We start from the raw sequence: 18485 nt of genomic DNA on the forward strand, positions 1-18485 counted from the left end.
ACAAACATTTTCCATTTGTGATACATATATTAATATAGTAATACAAATTTAGCTATCAATAATTCATTTTAAGATTTTTAGTAATTTTGAAAAATATTTTAATTTACCGGTACTGCATTTAGTAATGTCAGAAAGGGCATAGCAATTAAATGACACAAATGCATTGATAACCCATTGGTAGTATGACTTAACAAATTAAGTAAAATGGTAAATATATTTTCCAAAAAGTGACGTATTTTCAATTTTTTTTCAAATTTTCTGTCATTAAAATTGTTTTTTTTTTGTTTTTGGGGGGAAAATATGAATTCAGATAATAAATGAAAGTAAAATTTAGAACTAAAAACTATGACACACAAAATTTGCATATTTATTTTCTATGTCTGACATGTTCTGTAAAAAACTGAAGCTGAAATATAATTAACTGTTCTAACTTTATGAGAGACGAGTTCTCAAGATTCTTTGATTCAGGGAAAATTACGACATTTTGTAGCAGTTGAAATTTCTCTCATGTCTTTTGACACGGAATAATGAATGATCTTTGTCAAATTTTATCTTTACGAATGCCCTTAAATTATCAAATCATAATAATTTGTAATAGTGAAAATAAAATAGCTTACGAATCTCAGCATATGTTCACTGGAAATTTGTTTGTGAACTCTATTGGTGTATGTAACTAAAGTGCATGGTAACCTAGCAACCAAAGTTTCCGAAACTTTGAGCCATGAAACTATGGAATTGGAACAACTAGTATATTCCTACCCGGGCTGTATTATTCAATTTTTTTTTATTTATCCATCTTCTATTACAGACCTGGCTACTAGTTTCCAAAATTATGAGGCATTTTTACTGGAACTATTAGTAGATTCCTCCTATCAGGGCTGTATTTTGCAATTTTTTTTAATTTTTCATTTATTTCAGACAATCAATGAGTTTGAATTAAATGAACAATATGTAAACAACAACAAGTCTGCAATACTGGTACCAGACCTGGTGAGTAACCAATTAACAAACAAACACACACATGAGTTTGCTTGAATCGTTTCCCAATTTAAGTTTGCACATTATTCCACAGTTTCTGACAATTATTTTCAGTCTGCAGTTTAATAATTGTAAATATTTTTCTGTCTAATTTTTTTTATTTGATAATTCATTTTTACAATTTGTTCATGTGACCCATTGCATGTATCCTAAGTGATTGGAAACAGCAATTTAGCCTGCCATCAACGGTGTTGATATAGGTTACCGTGGTATTTAGAGATTGCTGCCATGGCAACCTGGTATGGTATCTAAATTTATTTTAATGTCAGTATTCAAGGTTACTCAATATTAGGGGTAAAATGTAATTTTCGATGAGGGGGAGGGGTTAAAATCAAAATATAGATGAAAACAAATCATTAAGGAATTATAAAGAAAACTTGAGACTAAAATGCTGGATAAAACAATAACCTATTACCTATGTGGTAAACAACATATAGTCTGCCCCTTGAACTCTAGTCTAACCACAGTTTGCATCTTAGTGGTTTGCCCCCTGAAATAAAGTATATGTATACTGTAAAATACTTTATTTTAGCTGAAATTAATTTTCACTTAAAATACTTTTTGGGTGTTCTGTATAGTGTTTATTTTACAGTATCCCAAATAAGGGAAAATTTGAACATTAGAATGCTTGAAGATACATTTTTGAACAAATGCAGATACAAATTCTGTTGTTTTCGATGCTAAATGTAAAATAATTTGGTATATAGTTAAATTCTTTGATGTTATTTTCAGATTGAACTTGAAAGAATCATTGGTGATGCAATACTGAAGAAGAAATACCAACAGGAAGTTGTAGTATTTATCGTAGGGTATCAAGATACCTGCACGCAGAGAGCTAAACTTTTAGGACAACTCAATGAGGTAAAAAAAACTGACTTAACCTTTTCACCACAAAACTTTCTCGTCCAAATTTTTCTGCACTTTTTTAGCTCCGCTGTCGACTTTGTCGAGCGGAGCTTATCATATGAGTGATTGTCCGTCACCGTCCGTCGTCGTCGTTCGTGTCAATGTTTTACTTTTTTGACTTCTTCTTGAAAACTACAAGCCTGAATTTTTTGATACTTGGTGTATATGTACCTTGGGTAGACCTCTCTTAGGTTTGTTCGTTTCATGTTGATATCTTCAATTCTCTATTTTTGGTGAATATTTTTGTCATTTTTGGTAAAAAGTGATATTTTCAACTTCTTGTTAAAAACCGCAAGTCCGATTGCTTTGATATTACATATATAGGTACTACATGTGGACTTCTCTCAGATTTGTTCATTTTGTGATGATATCTTCAATTCTCTAATTTTGGTGAATATTTTTGTAATTTTTGGTAAAAAGTGATATTTTCGACTTCTTGTTAAAAACCAAAAATTCAATTGCTTTGATATTACATATATATATACTACATGTAGACCTTTCTCAGATTTGTTCATTTTGTGATGATATCTTCAATTCTCTAATTTTGGTGAATATTTTTGTCATTTTTGCTAAAAAGTGATATTTTCGACTTCTTGTTAAAAACTGTAAGTTCGATTGCTTTGATATTACGTATATAGATACTACATGTAGACCTTTCTCAGATTTGTTCATTTTGTGATGATATCTTCAATTCTCTAATTTTGGTGAATATTTTTGTCATTTTTGGTAAAAAGTGATATTTTCGACTTCTTGTTAAAAACCACAAGTCCGATTGCTTTGATATTACATATATAGGTACTACATGTGGACCTCTCTCAGATTTGTTCATTTTGTGGTGATATCTTCAATTCTCTAATTTTGGGGATTATTTTTGTAATTTTTGGTAAAAAGTGATATTTTCGACTTTTTGTTAAAAAACAATAGTTCAATTGCTTTGATATTACATATATAGATACTACATGTAGACCTTTCTCAGATTTGTTTATTTTGTGATGATATCTTCAGTTCTCTAATTTTGGTGAATATTTTTGTCATTTTTGGTAAAAAGTGATATTTTAGACTTCTTGTTGAAAACTACAAGCCTGAATGCTTTGATACTTGGTGTATATGTACCTTGGGTAGACCTCTCTTAGGTTTGTTCGTTTCATGTTGATATCTTCAATTCTCTATTTTTGGTGAATATTTTTGTCATTTTTGGTAAAAAGTGATATTTTCAACTTCTTGTTAAAAATCGCAAGTCCGATTGCTTTGATATTACATATATAGGTACTACATGTGGACTTCTCTCAGATTTGTTCATTTTGTGATGATATCTTCAATTCTCTAATTTTGGTGAATATTTTTATAATTTTTGGTAAAAAGTGATATTTTCGACTTCTTGTTAAAAACCAAAAATTCAATTGCTTTGATATTACATATATATATACTACATGTAAACCTTTCTCAGATTTGTTCGTTTTGTGATGATATCTTCAATTCTCTAATTAATTTATTTTGGTGAATATTTTTGTAATTTTTGGTAAAAAGTGATATTTTCGACTTCTTGTTAAAAACTGTAAGTCCGATTGCTTTGATACTATTCATAGTGTTCATTTTCTAATGATGTCTTCAGTTCTTTAATTGAAATGTGCATTGCTAACAGCGGAGCTATCTCAGCCGATAGGCTGCTTGTTTTTATATTCTTGAATAGTTTTGGGAATGAACTCTAATTTTGGAGCCAACAGACAAAATTTGAGTCAATTTTCAGTTTTTACTCAAAAAATTTGGCTATTTTTGTCTAAGGCTTCTGAAGGTAAGTGCAGACTATAAACAGGAGTATTTTGTGAATTTATGATAAAAAGAGAGAACTGGCGGTGAAAAGGTTAAAATCACAAATGCAACTTACTGTTGCAACCACTGACCTTTAATAATGCCTGCGAACAGGGCATGGTATGGTGACCATTGCCCTTTAATTTGAATACTAACATACCATCCAGGAGGGAGTTGCATGACATGATTGGTGGAAATAATTGTTTAATTTGCATAAATTAATATTCATGAGCAATGAAAAAATCATCTTTTCAGTAACATTGTGCCAAAATGCTTTTCGATAGAATACATGATAGTTCTAAATTGACAGATTCTATATTTACGAGCCAAAAAAATATATCAAAATACTGATGTAAAGGTGTTTTTTGAGACATGTTTTTGATCAGGCTCTAGCAAACTGTTGAAAGTAACTACATGTTTTTTCTTTACCCTGATCATAGCAAGTTACAAAATTCATGTATAATGTGGAGGCACGTTTATATTTCACTCTAGTACTATTGCTCAAAATGTTTTTAGTAACTTTTGTCAGTGACAAGTTACCTAATTAGTATGCATTTTGAGAAACCACAGTGTGTGTACATGCGCAGTTTGGAATGGAACAATTTTGAACGCAATAAAATCACGCGTAGAACTCGTGCTCCAGCAAGAAATTGTGGCGTCAAACTGGCTGTCGGTTGAATTGTATTGTACTAGATATCATTTTAGAGCCTTTTTTTTCTACGAGATGTTTCTAAGTTATGTTTAGGATTATTCTGTAAAAAAATTGCTGAAATTCATAGAAGGGACGTTGTTGCGTTAATGATGGGCTACGACTGACTGACTTCGAAATGTTCCATTCAAATCAGATGGCACCCTCTTGTGCCAATCCCTCCCCTGATACCATCTTAAAGTTTGTTGTTGTTTTTTCTATAGTTTTTTGTAAGCTCCATCAATACATACGATGAAGACGAGTTGATGCCGAAAGGAAACGATATCGATTTAGAGGAAGTGTCTGACAGTATACAGGATGCGCTGAATACAGCGGCGAGTGCTTCACAGAAACTACAAGAACTGAACCATGAAATGGTGACATACGTGCACACGTTAACTGGTGGAAAAGCTGCAACAAAGTAAGTTACATTGTAATAGTTCACATGTATCAGTCAGGGAGGTTCCAGTTTTGATATTCATGTGTCGCTGTGGAAAAAAAGATACTGTATTTGTTCTATTACCCAAGCAAATGGGCAAACTTGGTATACCATGGTATTTGATGGTCAATCATAGCCAATAACTAATTGCAGTGGTACATGATAATGCTCAATCATGGTTGAACATCGATGACTATGCTCAACCATAACTTCCATGATCATGGTTGACCATTGGCAGAACATGGTCAGAACTTCCATGATAGTTGAGTTGTAGTGTCAGATCTTCCATGGTCATGGCTATCTTTTATAGACCATATGGTTAAAATATATTATGTCTGGCTGCACCATGATGGTTATACATGTATATTTTTCCCATGTAGTTAGTGTTTTAGTGCTAACTGATTTTCTTCAAAACACTAATGGTTATTTTCCGTATAATTACAAGATGACCTGTTCTGGTTTGAGAGGTCACAGTAAATGTCTCTGGTTATGATCATAGAAGATCTGAGTCATATGTCCATGGTTGTTGAATGGCACTCAGACTAACATTAATACGACGTATACACTATAATTGCATTTCCATATCCAAGCATTCAGATGATATATAGGTTGTCATAGCGTAGTAATTTTGGAGAATATCTGAATAACAGATTGATTTTTTAACTTTTTTTCCCTTGTTTCTATTACATTACTTAATGTTTAATTACATCATTTGTGAACAAACTATTATAACAGCCTATTGTCTGTATACTAGGAGCAAGAAGAAATTAGAGAAGGCTTTATCACAGGCCAAGGAAGACATTCAGAGTTTAACAGAGAAATTACTTGGTGCACAAACAGGTTAGTATGGCGAGTTATGATGGTAAACTGCAAGATCACGTAGAATGCTTGAAATTGAACGTAAAAACAGGACAAACAAAGTTCATGGTGACGTCAAAACATCACATGGGATTGGATAAATGAGAAATTACTTTTTGAGGTGTTTCCGTGCCTAATAAGGTGCTAGACATATTTGATGATATTCTTTATGGATTGGATACAACTTTTTTGACCCAATGTTGTGCACCAAAGCTTGCGAGGATGCCGTACGACTGAGGGCAGCATCCAGTCCATAAAGGTTTTATCGTACACCTAGCCTTATATGTGTAATTACGATTGTTTTACCTCAAATACGAGACATAATTTAGAATGACACGTTTTGTTTTGATTGATGAAAGCTGGACGCACTGGGCCCGGTGTGATACAGGAAATGATTTCCCTGAAATGAGGGCGCACTTCCCATAGCATTACAAGGCAGGGCACTACAAGGAGATGATAGTGGTCAATTTTGATGAAGTAAGAGGTCGTTAACATCATATTCCCCTCTGCAAGTTTCGACATTGAACTACAAAAAAATGAAATTCAATCGGCAAACATTTGGTCTGCGCCTTTCATGCATTATGCAAGATCTCGCAGTGACCGGAAAATCACTCAGTGTTAGTTACTTTTAGTCAGAGGTCACCAAAATGTTGGTGAAAATAATTCTTACTGGTACAACATGTCATGAAATTGTTGTTTGTATACAAAACAAAAAAAATCATAGAAGTTGCATCAACTTGGAACTGAAAATGTTTCAAAAACTGAACTTTCACAAAAAAAGCTGTCATTTTTCACGCAATAGAAAGTTATGTCACTTTTGTATTAAATTATTATTAAAATCATTGAATAATTTGTAAACATTATCACAATTTTGGCGGGAAAAATTATAGTATTCAAGAATTTAATAAATAAATAATAAAAAATCAGGGCATATTTTTTAAACAACAACAAACATGTTTAAAGTTTTTTCCTTTTTTTTAGAAATTGAAGACAAAGAAGACCAGATGACAAAACTGTACAAACAAATTGATATCAAGAATCTGGAGATCCAGAAACAGAAAGCACAAACAGAAGCAGCTAGGGTTAGTAGGGTTTGGGGTCATTGAAACTGAAGATTTGAAAATGGGATTATGAACATTGATTGGCTTAAGGAGGTTTTGGGGTTCTTGAAACTAAAAGCTTAGAAATTGGGGATATGAACACAGCTAGGTTTAGTAGGGTTTGGGGTCCTTGAAACTGAAGATCTGGAAATGGGAAGTGTAACACTGCTTGGGTTAAGAAGGTTTTGGGGTTCTTGAAACTAAAAGCTTAGAAATTGGGAATATGAACACAGGTACTTTGGGATTGTTGTTGAGACTCTGCTGAACAGTGTAACAAGATTACCTCTACGTGTGTAACATATATAAATTTGGTTGTTCAGGATTACTTCAAAGTTGAGTTCCTGTTGTTTTCTCGAATTTTTCCTGGCTCTTCGCTCAGCGTTCTGCGTTCCTCCAGCAGCACACACAGAGCCCGTAGAAATGCGTGGTACGGTGGTGCGCGTCTTAGCAACGTGGTACGGTGGTGCGCGTCTTAGCAACGTGGAATGTGACGTTGCTCCGCCCCCGAGGATAGTATTCTCTGCTTTTCTACTGAAGAGGGCGCAAAAAATGATGACGTCATGCCGATCTAAACTAAACCAGCAATACGTGTAAACGCTCCAGAGTTTTAAACCACGGATAAGGATTTTTGACTGACCTAGTTTAGGCTAGCCTCCCCCCCCCCCCCCACGTGTAAACACCATATATGCTATAATGTTCTTATCTTCTTTGCATGACAATTTTATTTTTCGGGGGATTTTCACTAAATCGGAACAAAGTCTGTCCTATTGTTAGCTCTTTGAATGTCTAAGTCAACTTTCCTCACATCCACAAAAAAATATATCCATATTTATTCAAATATATGTAATATATTGAATATTTTTCTATAAATATGGATATATTTTTTGTAGCCATTTTACTCAAAAATTAAGATAGAATGCTACACAAAAGTAAAAATATTGTCATTTTCCTTATTTTTACTTATTTGATGGATCATCTTACAGGGATTAAGAAAATAGGTTAAAAATATTTGGTCACCACATTCTGTTCAGAGAAAATACACAAATAAAATTCAGTGAGAATAGTATGTTTTGTCTGTTTTGTAGCATTTCACTATTCTCAATATCTCTTAATTATTTTCGGTCACATGGTGAAAAAAAAATATACAGTGTCTTACAAGATACATTTTGATGTCTAGAAGTATTACTTACAAAATTGACAATATTTCTAATGGTTTTTAAAGAGGAAATGTGTTTTCATTGTGGTCTATGGAAACTGCTGCTTAAATTTAAATTTTATGCATATTATTTGACAGTTTTTCTCTAAAAATAGATTGACAATGAACCAAAAAAGTTCACATAATGTTGATTAATACCATAAACCTATTTTTTAAGATCTGTGCTAATACTAAGATGATTCATTGTAGACAGATTTTGACACAAAATATTCTTACTACTGCTAGTGACGGTAAAATATTTGCCCATGCACAAAACTTAGAAGTAGCATTCTACCTTAATAAAGGAATTTTTGAAAAATATTGAAATATTTTTCATTTTAGTGCATTTTTTGCATTATTGCGTTAAATTCTTAAATTTTAGATTTCATGTTTTCATAATTTAATATTGTTTTTGTTTGTTTTTTAGAATACAATCGAGAAGCTGCAGTTCAAGTTGACGCAAGCACTGGTAGCAATTGAAGACAACAAAACAGGTATTGTTTCCATTTTCCCATTCAGATGAACTTGCTACTGTAGAGTAATTTATGTTACATGGAATTTATTATCACTGTGAACTCACTTATTGTTGTGTGTGAGACACATCATGCAAAACATGGGAAAAAATATTTAAAAAAATACTCTTTTGTATGAGTCTAGTAAAATGTTAGTATTAACAATGAACATTTCACTTCAAACATTTTTTTTTGAATATTTTGGTGCCAGGTAATATTTTTCACACCAGGTGACAGTCACTGTTGTCTCTCCTGACATTTTTTGTCTTAGATGTTAATTGCAAGCGCACATGCAAACCAGTCTTCCAAACCGAATACTGCGTGTTTGGATGTTATGGCAGACAATACTCAGATTTATACTGATTTGTAGTTAGCTCTGGGAATCTAATCCAGAACTTTCGAGTCAGTGAAAAACTACATAAAACATTGTACCTGATTGGCTACCCAACCCTAACAGTCAGACCAATCAGAGAGCAGCTTGTTTGCTGATTTTTTTTTTTTGACATATCAAATTCTGCCTTATAAATTTGCTTTAACTCAACTGGAATCTTCCTAATGCAATCACGCTTACAGACATCCTTAAAAATTAAAGCATATAATTAAGCACACTGCGATGTATTTGATATGTATCCCGTATGATGTGACATACTCATGTGTAAACACAAGGATAATTTCATTTCACATTCTAAATTCTAATAGCACAAGAATTTTTGATGGTTATAGTAATTTTGCAGTGACAGTAAATTCCTAAAAAAAATATTTTACAGTACCAGTACTTTATCTGCTGTGTCAACTGACTTCTGATTCCACGTGTTTATAATTATTGTCTGATTTATTCAACTATTGAAAACTGTATTTATAGGCTCCATCTTACCTGTTGCTGTTACTCATTTCTTTTCTCCACTGATGTTCTCGAATTTTGATGTTTGTTGTCTCTTTTCTCCACGGATGTTAGCAAATTATGATCTTTGATTTCAAATTTCAGTCTGTTCTTCTATTCGTTCATAGTTCTGATTTAACTTTGAAAGATTATTTCTGATTGGCTGAATAAGTGGCTATTTTACCCTATCATCCAATCAGGCATAGTCTTTCTCTCTTTTACTTCCACAGTTGTCTGTCCATCAGAATTTGTCATTGTTGTGTGTTGTCCTGTATTCCTCAAAACCAACTTTGCTTCCACATGTGTGTTTGTGTCTTTCTTATACATATTTTCGTCATTTCTCGGTTAGAAGGTTGATGCACTTTGATGTTTTAATCATTCGAAAACAAAAATGAACTCTTTTTCACAAAATTAAATTTTTTTCTTTCTGAGAATTTGATCAGAATCTGCATGCAATGAGAGATTATATTCATTTGAAGCAAAAATTATCAAAAATGTTATAGGCTAAATATTTTGAGGTTAAAGTTGCCAAATAACTAACAGATTATGCAATGCGGCTAGAACCCCAATTATACAGTTGAGTTTTAAGCACATCCCAAGTCCATGTGCTGCTGATATCAGATTATTTTATTTAAAGTCTGAAGTCACCATTGTATAAGATATTTACTGGATTTATCCAATTATAACAGGAGAGGGAAAGACAACACAGCAATTAGTACAAAGAGCAGTGACAGTTTTTGTTCAGCAAATCAAATTAGTTAAATTTGTGAAAATGCTGATATATAAATTAAAATAAATGATGAAAAAATAAATAGTTTTTTTGTTTTTTTAACTTTTAAATATGCATATTTTGCTCTGTAAAATATCAAAATCCACAAATTTGAGCAAAATCAAAGTTTCCTCTGTTTTCATAAGCACATAATAATATAATGTTGGGGGGGGGGGGGTCACCCACTTTTTTTTATTTGATAGGGGGTGGGTCGACTGAGATTTAGAGCTGGCAAAATGGAATCTGCCAACCCCCCCTCCAGGCCGAAGTAACTGACCAATCCCTTAAACCAAACAGATAAATATGACCAAAAAATTTGAAATTTGTTTTCAACATTTTAGATTGAACAGAGCAGCTAGACTATAAATGTAACTATTTTGTAGATGGTGACTGAAATTCAGTTAATTTTGAGATTTTCTGTAATTTTCACTGAATTCAGTCTTAATTTTGGAGAAAACATATGGCATTGCTTCTAATTTGTTATGGAAAAATTTGGAAAATTTTCATCAACTTTTCTGTTGATCAGAGCAGACTATAAATGGAACTATTTTGTGGATGGCGACTGTAGTTGACTTTGGCATTCAAATGTCAATATTTGTCTGCTACACTGTATACAGCCCCCTACCTCCCGCATATGTACTAGAATGCTAGAAACCCCTCTTAGTATGACATACTTGGAGTGAGGTATTATGGGTTATTATTTACATGATTAATCTGATTGGCTGCTCATTCCTGACACCATACCCAATCAGGGACCATTTAGTATATTTATTGGGAAAAAATTAAGTGACATGCAATAGTTCCCATAATTGGTTCCCCAATCATGTTTATAACCTGTAAGGCAATCAGTCCCATTTGATGTTTTCACCGCGAAAAAAAATGCATTGTTAGTTTAAACAAAAGTTGAAGGTATGCACTTACGTAAATGACAGAGGTGTGTGTCTATGGTCAAAATAAGTCATGTTTTAATGATTCAGTATACAATACTGTATTTGCTCTATTAGTAGTGCATGTACTTACGTAAATGACAGAGGTGTCTATGTTCAAAATAAGTCATATTTTAATGATTCAGTATCCAATACTGTATTTGCTCTATTAGTAGTGCATGCACTTACGTAAATGACAGAGGTGTCTATGGTCAAAATAAGTCATATTTTAATGATTCAGTATACAATACTGTATTTGCTCTATTAGTAGTGCATGTACTTACATAAATGACAGAGGTGTCTATGGTCAAAATAAGTCATATTTTAATGATTCAGTATACAATACTGTATTTGCTCTATTAGTAGTGCATGTACTTACATAAATGATAGAGGTGTCTATGGTAAAAATAAGTCATATTTTAATGATTCAGTATACAATACTGTATTTGCTCTATTAGTAGTGCATGTACTTACGTAAATGACAGAGGTGTCTATGGTCAAAATAAGTCATATTTTAATGATTCAGTATACAATACTGTATTTGCTCTATTAGTAGTGCATACACTTACGTAAATGACAGAGGTGTCTATGGTCAAAATAAGTCATATTTTAATGATTCAGTATACAATACTGTATTTGCTCTATTAGTAGTGCATGTACTTACATAAATGACAGAGGTGTCTATGGTCAAAATAAGTCATATTTTAATGATTCAGTATACGATACTGTATTTACTCTATTAGTAGTGCATGTACTTATGTAAATGACAGAGGTGTGTCTATGGTCAAAATAAGTCATATTTTAATGATTCAGTATACGATACTGTATTTACTCTATTAGTAGTGCATGTACTTATGTAAATGACAGAGGTGTGTCTTTGGTCAAAATAAGTCATATTTTAATGATTCAGTATACGATACTGTATTTACTCTATTAGTAGTGCATGTACTTGCGTAAATGACAGAGGCGTGCCTATGGTCAAAATAAGTCATATTTTAATGATCCAGCACATAGTGAATGAATTTCTGTACACTTTTATTACAGATGTGCTTTCAATAAAGCAAATATGGTCATTATAATTGTACAGATTGTATGCTGAACACAGACTTCACTATCTTGCATTATTTATTGCCAATCCCCGTCCTTGCCCTATCATCACACAGTAGTGCGTAGTACATTACTCTTTTTTAAAACTTATGTTTAACTTTTTTTAAATTTTATTACTGGTGTTTAAAACTTTACAGGCTTGTACTAAATAAAGTATTATGTGTTACAAAAACCCATTACACATTGTTAACAGTTTTATTGGAATGTCCAACCTATACTAATGATGCTATAATGGTGTTTTATGACTGTAAACGTCAAAGGTCACTAGTCATGCAGTGTAGTTTGTATACCCAAGTACTGTAAAATACTTTATTTTCGCTTGGAATTAATTTTCGCTATTTTTGATGAAAGAATGGTTCAGTGAAAATAAAATCCATACAAAACACCCCAAAAAGTTTTTTCAGCAAAAATTAATTCCAGCGAAAATAAAGTATTTCATAGTACTGCAGAAACATTAATTATTGACTGTGTTTTGATTTTGATATTTTCAATGTTAAATATAAATCTTTTTTTCGATGATGAATGAAATCCACAAAAAATGCATCGTATTTGCTCTATTAGTAGTGCATACGCTCACGTAAATCACAAATTTTTTAGTGGTCAAAAAATATTTTTAAGGGTGGTAGTTGTTACGCCACGCATGCGCAAGATGGGTCTCATATAAACAAAGATGGTGACTTTGGCTGTTGCGCAGATCAACGAGTACAAACTGAGACTTTACCAAGCTTTAATTAGGTATTTTTTAGGTGATTGGAAGGTATCAAAGGAGTCACTGGTGGTCATTAGTGCAAGTCACGCCCTGATCAAACCTCATACTTGTGGGGAAATCAATATTTATCAACACAAATGTGCAGCGTAATGACTACCACTCTTTAATGGTTTAGTATACTAGTATACAGCCAATGCGACTTTTGCGATATATGCACTTCTATTGGAGGTGCCCTTCCCATAGAATAAACATGGTACTGTAAATGCATTTGTTATTCACTGGTTTTTAATTTCGTTATTTTTCGCTGAATCGTAAAATCCATTAAATCAAATCCATGGAAGCACGTGAAATAACAAATGAAGTTTAAATATTGTTTTCCCTGTTTACAATCAGACAAAATATGTATAATAAGGTTATCATAGGAACACGAGAAAGTATGCATGCAGGCAGAACAGAATTGCATCAAATTCCACCTGATACAAACAACTTTGTGCATACTTTATGCATATTCTCAAGATAACCTCATAAAATTGAACCCTACAAACATTCTATTGAAATAAATCGCACATGCATAAAAGAGATAGTTACTTGCCAGGTTGGTTTGGGACTGCCAGAGGGTAAGGTCATAGGTCAAGTAATGTTACCGTCTAATAGGGGTCATAACATTAACAATATCTCCATGTCATGTGAACCATACCTTTAAGCTGCACTCATTGATTGGTGACACTAACACAGAGTAAAGTGTTTTACCAGCAGTATAATAAAGGCAATCTTTTAAAATAGTAATTGGTTTAAAAACCACTGCAGGTGTTGAAACAAAGTGCTTTTCCACTGAACAGATCGGGAAATAGACTGTCCTAATCAGCTAAGCAAAAATAGGCAAAAATGGTCAAAAATGATTAAAAATAGAAAAATACATTAAAATAGGCAAACATGTTCAAGAAGTTAAAAGGCTTCATTGACTCCCGTGTCCGAAGTACAAAAGGGAGTCTTTGCAGTTACCTTGTCTGTATGTCTGTATGTATGTCTGTATGTATGTCTGTCTGTATGTATGTATGTCACTTTTTTTGTTCCACCGTTATCTCAAGAACCACTAATCAAATTTTGGTGAAACTTGGTAGATAGATGCTCTGGGATAATGCGCAGAGCTGATTAGGTTTTGGTAAAAATCTATGAATATTAATTACCTAATTTGCATGATAATTAGCTGATTTTTAGCTGTTCCAAGACTGTTCCACTGATGTATGAAGAACCACTCATTGGATTTTGATGAAACTTGGCACATGGATGCTCTGAATTAGTGCGCAGATTTGATTAGTTTTGGGTAACAATCTATGAATATTAATTACCTAATTTGAATGATAATTAACTGATTTCAAGCTGTTCCATGACTGGTCCACTGATATTTGAAGAACCACTCATTGGATTTTGATGAAACTTGGCACATGAATGTTCTGAACCAATATGCAGGTTTGATTAGTTTTGGGTAAAAATCTATGAATATTACCTAATTTGCATGATAATTAACTGATTTTAAGCTGTTTTATGACTGTTCCACTGATTTTTGAAGAACCACTCATTGGATTTCAATGAAACTTGGCACATGGATGCTCTGAATTAGTGCGCAGATTTGATTAGTTTTGGGTAACAATCTATGAATATTAATTACCTAATTTGAATGATAATTAACTGATTTCAAGCTGTTCCATGACTGGTCCACTGATATTTGAAGAACCACTCATTGGATTTTGATGAAACTTGGCACATGAATGTTCTGAACCAATATGCAGGTTTGATTAGTTTTGGGTAAAAATCTATGAATATTACCTAATTTGCATGATAATTAACTGATTTTAAGCTGTTTTATGACTGTTCCACTGATTTTTGAAGAACCACTCATTGGATTTCAATGAAACTTGGCACATGGATGCTCTGAACTAATGCGCAGATTTGATTAGTTTGGGGTAAAAATTTGTTAATATTATTAATTACCTAATTTACATAATGATTAATCAATTTTCGGCTTTTCCACTGATATCTCAAGTACTAATCATAACATTTCAATAAAACTTGGTACATAAATGTCATATGACACTGCACAGACCTGATAGTTTTTAGGGTAATATCAGTACATAATTACCTGATTTGCATAATTAATTAATTTTCAGGGGTTGGTATTTCAAGTAATAATGATCACGTTTCAATGAAACTTGGTACATAGTTACTTGAGGACTGTGCAGAAACCTAATTAGTTTTGGGTAAATATTTGTGCATATTAATCATCTTATTAGCATAATTAGTTAATTTTCAGCTTTTCACCTGATATCTCAAGTACTAATCATCACATTTCAATGAGACTTGCGACATAGATATTCTAGGACTACGCAGAGACCTGATTAATTTTGGGATAAATAATTGTGCCTATTAATTACCTAATTTGCATAGTTAGTTAATTTTTTGCTGTTCTATGGCTGTTGCACTGATGTCTAAAAACCACTCATTGGATTTTAACGAAACTTGTCAAGAGTACCTGTCACATTTCAATGAACCTAGGACTATACACCATATTAGTTTTTGGTAAATATTTATGCTTCTTAATCACCTAATTAACATAATTAATTAATACTGTATATCTCAAGTATTGATCATCACATTTGAATAAAACTTGGTACATAAATGGTCTAGGACAATAGACAGCCTGATTAATTTTGGGTTAAAATCTGTTCATATTAATTCTCTAATTAGCATAATAATTAATATTTTTTTGGTTCTAATCACATTTCAATGATACTTGGTACATTGTGCAGACCTTATTAGTTTTACACTTAAATCTGTTCGTTACCTTATTTGCATAATAAATTGTCTGCGTTTCCATCAACATCTCAAGTTCAAGTAATTTTGAATTAATTTTTAATGTGTCTCCAATACTCTCAACACATGGGAGTTCTTTCTAAGCTTTCTTTGATTTTGTTAGGTATTATTAAAATAGGCAAAAATGTTCAAGGAGTTAAAGGGCTTCATATTGTTTGGTATTTTTAAAATAGGCAAACATTTTCAAGGAGTTAAAGGGCCTCATTTTGTTGGATATTATTAAAATAGTAAAAAATGTTCAAGGAGTTAAAGGGCTTCATTTTAGGTATTATTAAAATAGGCAAAAATGTTCAAGGAGTTAAAGGGCTTCATTTTATTAGGTATTATTAAAATAGGCAAAAATGTTCAAGGAGTTAAAGGGCTTCATTTTATGTATTATTAAAATAAGCAAAAATTTTCATGGAGTTAAAGGGCTTCATTTTATTAGGTATTATTAAAATAGGCAAAAATGTTCAAGGAGTTAAAGGGCCTCATTTTGTTAGGTATTATTAAAATAGGCAAAAATGTTCAAGGAGTTAAAGGGCTTCATTTTGTTAGGTATTATTAAAATAGGCAAAAATGTTCAAGGAGTTAAAGGGCTTCATTTTAATAGGTAATATTAAAATAGGCAAAAATGTTCAAGGAGTTAAAGGGCTTCATTTTGTTAGGTATTATTAAAATAGGCAAAAATGTTCAAGGAGTGAAATGGCCTCATTTTGTTAGGTATTATTGAACACTGATAATTGAACCCCAAAACATAGCAAATATTTCTTCTTCTTCAGTGCATTGTATCTAGTAATAATTTTAAAACTAATTGTTCTTATTTCTTTTTGTCCCATATCACATAAAACTTATGGTGACCTCCCCTCCCCATAATTATTTGGTCTGCCCCTTATTGTCCCATATTACCGGTACGTTAAACTAATGGTAATCTCCCCTCCCAATTATTTATAGATCTGTCCCTCATTGTGCAATATCACATTAAACTAATGGTAATCTCTCCCCCCTATTATTTATTGGTCTGTCCCTCATTGTGCAATATCACATTAAACTAATGGTGATCTCTCCCCCAATTATTTATTGGTCTGTCCCTTATTGTCCCTATCACAGTAAACTAATGGTAATCTCCTCTCATCTCCATAAAAACAAAGAAAAACTGTCAAGTGTAATTTGATTTTGTTTGCAATCATAAAAAAACTGATTCAACAGCGATTTAAAAAGCCGGTATCGTTGCTGCGTTACATCCAGAATATTGACCTTTTATATTGGGACTCAAAAATTACTAATTACTACTAATTTCCGTAATAATATATTAGTATCACTTTTATTTATTTATTTTCATTGAAATAATGACCACAATGAGTACGTTTATTTTTTTGTGTTAATTTACTTTTCAATAATGTGTATCCATCATGTCAGTACGGTGGAGAAAAGAAGACGTTTGGCGGCCATTTTGAATTTATAATAAAGTCATTAGCGACATCTTGAATTAGCGAATCAGTTTTCCCTTTCAAATTTTGATCAAAATAAATTCCGTCATTTTTTTCTTAGAAAAATGGCGCCCTCTTGTGTGGAGTTGGTTAAGGATTCCATATTATGATTATTCATGTAAAATACATTTACCTTTTTTTTAGAAAAGTATTTTGTATTTATATTAATGCATCTTGTGTTTATGTTTGTCATTACAGTAAAGATGAGAAGAAACGAGACAAAAAGAAATATGAAGAACAGTTGAAGTACCGGGTAAGTGTTTCTCCAAATCTTGAATAATTGACACTAATTAACATATTGTAAACCAAGGGTTTATGAGATAAGGGTAAGCAAGGGGTGTGATATAAGATGAAGATCTCGCGAGAATTGATGAAATCACATGAATTGTGAGATGATCACGAAATCCCAAGAGAAACCCACATTTCTAGAAATTTGATTGCAAATTAGTGAATCTAGGAAAGAACTGATCTGATATAAAAAAAACTGGAAAAATCATGCTCTGAAAAACTCAAAATGTCATCCTGCAATCTTTCAAACCCTCCATAAAAATACTTTTGAAAGTTACATGTGTAAATATGCTATGAATATATGCACAATATAAAAATAATATAAGGTTATTACGAGGTTACCTCAAAGTATGCACGAAGACAGAGGTTGATGCGGCAGAGTACTGTCTGAGTGCATACTTTGAGGTATCTTCATAATAACCTTATTATTATACATCTTTTCCTATCAAGGATACATCATGGGAATGCTGAAATCTAAAAAGTTTAGAACAGAATCAGCGAACTTCTTTGTATGGAGTCCAGTCAAACCCTGGTGGCAGCCATGTTTGTTTTTATTATTAGAGGACACTTACACGCATAATCATTCCATATTTGGAATTCGCATTTCCTAATATGATAGGATGAAAATACCCCGTAAAATATCGCAAAATTACGGCACGCTGTAACTTATGGCGTTACGGTGACAGATGTATAATAATATTATAATTATAGCCATGTTTGAAATGTTTTTTAATTGTTTTTTTTTAGTCATAATGCTGTTGTTATGATGGAGATGCAGGATATGATAACTGAACTGCAACGTGAATTGAATGCAGCTGCCGCAACCTCCGGACGTTATGGTTCAAACTTACCAAGTCATGAGCAGGATTCGGCCATTATGTTCACACGGTTGGACTGGGAACGTAACCAGCGTGCTCTTAA

General features: G+C 32.5%; 1 protein-coding gene across 1 annotated transcript; it reads left to right on the forward strand.

Annotated features, from left to right (window-relative positions):
* The first annotated feature begins 729 nt into the window (after positions 1-729).
* Positions 730-18448, forward strand: LOC144359654 (uncharacterized). The gene is made up of 9 exons (XM_085494713.1): positions 730-747; positions 919-990; positions 1771-1899; positions 4666-4862; positions 5635-5720; positions 6720-6820; positions 8461-8527; positions 17475-17529; positions 18312-18448. The coding sequence occupies exons 1-8, from the start codon at positions 730-732 to the stop codon at positions 17519-17521; spliced, it is 717 nt and encodes a 238-aa protein (XP_085350839.1). The 3' UTR covers positions 17522-17529; positions 18312-18448.
* Positions 18449-18485: the final 37 nt, after the last annotated feature.

Source organism: Saccoglossus kowalevskii, chromosome 20 (genome assembly GCF_978046115.1).
Source record: "Saccoglossus kowalevskii chromosome 20, keSacKowa6.1, whole genome shotgun sequence".
Taxonomy (NCBI): domain Eukaryota; kingdom Metazoa; phylum Hemichordata; class Enteropneusta; family Harrimaniidae; genus Saccoglossus; species Saccoglossus kowalevskii.